The sequence below is a fragment of the Phalangium opilio genome, unplaced genomic scaffold (assembly GCF_054372755.1).
Source record: "Phalangium opilio isolate 3A_F unplaced genomic scaffold, DU_Popi_V2 ptg000209l_1, whole genome shotgun sequence".
NCBI lineage: Eukaryota > Metazoa > Arthropoda > Arachnida > Opiliones > Phalangiidae > Phalangium > Phalangium opilio.
Window position 1 is genome coordinate 16857301 of NW_028324217.1, and position 5316 is coordinate 16862616.

The 5316-nt window shown below is 35.5% G+C and overlaps 2 protein-coding genes across 2 annotated transcripts; one reads left to right on the forward strand and one right to left on the reverse strand.

The window, feature by feature from the left end:
- Window positions 1-585: 585 nt before the first annotated feature.
- LOC149620909 (uncharacterized) lies at window positions 586-1679 on the forward strand. The gene is made up of 2 exons (XM_089855152.1): window positions 586-762; window positions 825-1679. Exons 1-2 carry the CDS (start codon window positions 586-588, stop codon window positions 1677-1679), a joined length of 1032 nt encoding a protein of 343 aa, XP_089711278.1.
- Window positions 1680-1922: 243 nt separating this feature from the next.
- On the reverse strand, window positions 1923-5034 carry LOC149620910 (uncharacterized). Its single transcript, XM_089855121.1, has 2 exons — window positions 4597-5034; window positions 1923-4437 (listed from the first exon to the last, which is right to left on the reverse strand). Exons 1-2 carry the CDS (start codon window positions 5032-5034, stop codon window positions 1960-1962), a joined length of 2916 nt encoding a protein of 971 aa, XP_089711247.1. The 3' UTR covers window positions 1923-1959.
- Window positions 5035-5316: the final 282 nt, after the last annotated feature.

Genomic DNA, 5316 nt, shown 5'->3' on the forward strand with positions numbered 1-5316 from the left:
GTTATTTCTAACGCTGTTAAACTCTGAGAAAATACAAAGGTATTTCATTAGCTTATTTGAACTATTCTGTAAATTGAAAAACGCTTGTAAGCCGGAAGAACCAAAAACCAAACATAGAGTTTCCGAGGAAGCCACAGATACGGGCGTAGATGAACAAAGACCAAAAATTCGCACCAACAAATCAATGGCGGTTCTAACCGTTAATTTTTTCAATCAATCAAAACCTTTAAAACAGGCGCTAAATCTAAAAGAATTCGATAATATAGAAACATTCACGGTATTAACTACGCTTACGTCCAAAGCATTCACCTTTTTAAAAGCATTTGATAAGCACCCGGAGAGGTTTCAAAATGATGAGCAAATGGAACTTACTACGTCGTGTCACGAATTAAAAGATCCCTCATATTTATCCCACAATTATGCTAATGAAAGTGATACAGGCTTATTTTTAATTGGCGGAGGTACAATTGGAGAAATTTATGGACGGACAGGAAGAAAGGGAAGAAAGTGGAATAAAAAAAAAAAATATCCCCAAAGCAAAAGGTGGAAGATGATTATTTGTTTAAATGTGTTGCTTTAGTAAAAATGAATGATGAAGAAAAACAAAGAGACTTGCCAATTGAGTTAAAAATACGTGATACGCGTAACAAAATGTGTTATCCAAAGAAATGTTTTCTGCCTTTTATCAAAAACCTACTAGCAAAGGTTTGCCAATATGCGAACAAGCATTCTTTATTAAAATACGGAACTAAGATGGTTAAAGTAAGAAATTTTGATCTAATATGAACCTAGCTAAAAGCTTATTAATTTGGTTTCTTTTCTAGAAGTGTGCAGATGAAAGCTTTTCTTTCTCACAAACAGAGGAGCAGAGAAATTTATTTTTTGATTTTATTCCTAAGTCAAATTTGGAAAGCCATACTGTTGAAAGCTTCTATAAGGAATGGACACGCAAATTGGTCCACGGCAGACTGCAGGATTTTATTTCGAGTCATGAGAAAACCAAAAAAGGAGGCCAACAATTGAGGGATAAACTTTTTGCTCTAAAAGAAAGTAAGAAAGGAGAAGAGAAGAAACAAAGAGTGAAAAAAAGGGCAAAGAAAGAACAAGCTATAAATAAGCCAAAAAAAGGAGAAAAGAGACCAGCTATAAAAAATAAGCCAAAGAAAGGAGAAAAGAGACAAGCTGGAAAAAATAAGACAAGATCAAAAATGGCTTCCGAAGAAACCTGTTTAACAATGAGTTCCCCTACTAAGTCAACCTGTTTCAAACCAAGAAGACGAAGGATTGATGAGTGTACTGAAATTATAAACTTGGATCACCCAACACCAGGGTGTAGCAGCTACCATATTGATGAGCTCAGTACTATATCTAGTCCGACTAAGCCTACTAATTCAGATAACGTGATATACAATGTGATACCTGAGGCTTCCATTTTTGATAATTCTGCTATAGTCAGGTTAGATCGACCCGTAGAAAAAGTGGTAAATATATCTAGTCCGACTAAGCCTACTAATTCAAATAACGTGATATACAATGTGATACCTGAAGCTTCCATTTTAGATAATTCTGCTATAGTCAGGTTAGATCGACCCGTAGAAAAAGTGATAAATACAAAACCATCAGCCAGACAAAGTACTAGGAAACGAAAAGCAAAATTATTAGCTGATTTTGAGTATTAAAATCTCATTTTTTATGTTCCTATTTTAAAAGAAACCCAATAATATTTAAAAGAGAACGAACAATATAATCAAACATTTATTCAAAACATTGATGTAAGAGAAAAGGCTTTTAATACCAATAAAGTTCAAATATTCACAAAAATATTTACAAGTACTTCACATCTAGTATATAAACACTTAGTTAAAATTAAGTTGTAATAACTTTTCGATTTACAGTTAAAATTAAGTTGTAATAACTTTTCGATTTACAGTTAAAATTAAGTTGTAATAACTTTTCGATTTACAAACTATATTCTCTAAAGCACAACATTTGATCGCGATAATCTTTATTACCACGATGGCTTCCATGCACGTTCCGGCGAATTAGCGTAGCTTTCAAGCCAGAAACATAATTCAGAGAAGTTACTTTCCCACCAGTTGCATATTTAATCTGAGCAAAAAGGCTTTCAATAGAACTTCCGTTTATCCTAACTGGTGCCAAAAAGTGCCCGGGATACCGTTTGAAAAAGTCATTAGCCAGGTTCTTTAACCCAAAAACGGCAACCCTTAACAGGTCCCAAGTTTGCCAGGAGAGAAACTTTGCTTGGCGTGGGCTGTTGAAGTTATACTCGGGGTTCTCTAACAGTATTTCCTTAATCCAATCTTCAAAGTATTTGTATCCTTTTAAAATAGATTCCATGACTTCAGATGTTTCACTATCTATGCGTCTACTGGTCAAAAATCCATTTTCAAAAAGCTGATTACAAGCTCTTAGAAACTTGTAAGTCTCCATTGCTTTTTCTCTACTTTCTTTTGAACCTTTCTCTCCAGCAGTATACTCGTACAACTCGCAGAGAACATCTTCTTGCTGCATGACCTTCGAAGGGGCCACGTTCAATTTGGTCCATGCATCTCTGACTAAGTAACTGTCTTCCAAATGCCGAGCTCTGCGTAATTGTCCAACCTTCATTCTCTCCTTATCCCTCGCTCTAACTTCCTCTAACTGATGCCACCCAAAATGTATTTTATTACGGGAAAAATCTTTGGGGCCATTGTCCCTTGAAGCAAATAGTTGTCCAATTACGTTCTTTAACTGATGTGAGGGACAAATTATCCAATGGATTTTTTGGGAGTCTTCGGAGAAAGGGTTTTCAAAGCTTGGTTGGATTTCAAAGTTATAATTTCCATTCTTGAAAACAAACCCGAAGGAACCGGATATGCCCATTGTTACTTTCATAAGAGCTAAATTCTCACTCGCTCCATCGCATATTATGCCCATAGTCTTAAATCCAAAGGTATGAAGAGCTTCAATCGTGGCATATAAGCAAGTTACCAAAGACTTCTGTTGAAATGGGTACGCTGAGGTGAAGTACGGGCCTATTAAATCATATCCCGAAGTCATATCTCGCCACAGAAATTGCAATATGTACTGAGTTGGTGATGGACTTGTGGGTGTTGAAGCTTTATAAATATCTGTCAGTTCTGAGTAGTCATCTTCATTCATTGAGTATCCAACAAATTCGTGACTCTTCGAATTCCACATAATTTTATCTATAACTTTGACTTCGTCCATAACCAAAATCCCGTCACCCTTTGGAACTAGTTCACCCAGCAATTCTTTCTCCTCTTTAAAGCTACTGTACTTCAATTTTTCTTCTGCGAGAAACTCCTCTTGAACACCTGGCTTTAGGTTTAACTTTCGGGTTTTTTCTTTTAACGTTCCTTCACCGGGAAGATTTAAAATATTAAAACCACGTAAGGCTTTATATGCCGCTGGGCTGCGACAGTAAACAGCCAGAGCCACTCTTAAAGTAATGGCATTCCATTTTCGCTTTTTAAGAGTTTTAAAAGAATTGGCCTGATCAGCCAGAAAATCTCTTTGATCTTGAAAGTGTTTCACATTCGAATCTCTTTCCCATGACTTCTTTAAAAGTTCTTTCGTAAAGCCATCTGTTGAGTCAAACGTTTTCTCCAGTTCATCTGGGAATTGTTGGTTAATGCGTTGAACTATCTCAGACATTTCTTTGGAAAAAGGATCCGAAACCTCTAAATCTCTAACTTCTAATTCCTTTTCTAGCTTTGATATTTTGCGTCTCATTTGAAATCGTGATTGCTTTATTTTTGACAGCCGATATTTTTTACTCTTAGGCGTTAGTAGGTGAATGGGATAGTTACTAGTTATTCGCTGACGTTTAAATTTCCGAGTGGGGGTTTCATCTGCCTTTCGTTTCTTACCCTTTGTAATTTCGTTAGTAAGTGCCGCGCAAAATTTACATTGTTTGCTCTTTGGGTCTTTGGGAAATTTCTTCAAATAATATTGGTGATAAATCTGGCATTGAACTGCCTGGTATCGTCGATATGGGTATAAAATAGTTTTTAATCTTTTGTGTAGAACAAAATTCGCATTTTCATTTTCATTTATTACTTTAGTTTCATTAACACCGGGACAAAATGCGTGACCTAAGCGGCCAGAAATCGTATCAAGTAATTTTTTTAAATCTTCCCCAGCTTCAAGCTGCACTATCTTGATTTCATTCGATCCACTCTCATTGTTGATCGATTCATTAGTTCCATTTTCTTTGGGTATTCCCTCATTTTCTTTATTAACTTTCTGTAGTTGAAATACTTCAACGGCTTTAAATAACACGTACAAGTGGCATTTTCCGCTTTCCCAAACTGTTAATTCAATTGGATTTAATCCACTGCCAGGATAAAGAATGCCAGCCGCCCTTTTCCTAGTAATTCGTAAAAACAGTTCATTCTGCCGATCTTCAGAAACCTAAAAATACAATAACACAACCTTTTTATTTTAGCACAAGTCATTATTTCTAAACAACAATCAAAGTTTTTATAGCATATTTATTAACCAAGATGGCCAACCCAACTTTGATATATTTAAAATAAATAATCAAATAATCAAATAATCATAGTTACTTACAAGGCAGTTTAATTCTTCAGGATAATCACTATTAATAAGCTTGGAAACACCGCCGAGAAATTCTTGACCTAATGCTGGCTTGGTTTGAGACCATTTACATTTAGTAATTACAGACGTTCCTGTTGATTTTTCAGTAGTTTTTGTTTTTTGTATATCAGTTGATTTCTTTGGTGGTACAGTGATAGGAAGAGTACAGCACTGAGTTGCTTTATCTTTTCTCGACACTGTTATTTGCAAAGGCTTAGCTTGTTCTTTGACTTTAACCTCTTGAAATTCGACACCAGCTTTAATATTACATGATACCGACTTACTTTTCATATTATTTTTCTTCATTACGTAATAATTATACTGAGTTGACATGTTTTTAACTACTTTTAAATCATTCAACTGTACATTTTGTTCGGAACCACACAAACTCGAGCTTATAGTAGTCGCCATTTTGAATATTTCTATCAGACACCGCCAGGTAGAGCACCGACTTTTCTCCTTTCCAGGAGGGGGGTGAAATAGCCTAGAAAACTAATCCCCCTTCTTATAAGCTATAGGGTATTTGCAGACACAATGGAGCCAATGGGTATCCAATAACTTCCTCTTATAAACTTTTGGGTTGAGGTATAGCGAGAGAGTAGAGTTTCCACAGCAATTGAGAGATATTGAAAAGGCTTGAACAATTGACTATTTTAAAATTGAATTCCTGCACTTGCAAAGAATTAAAAAAAG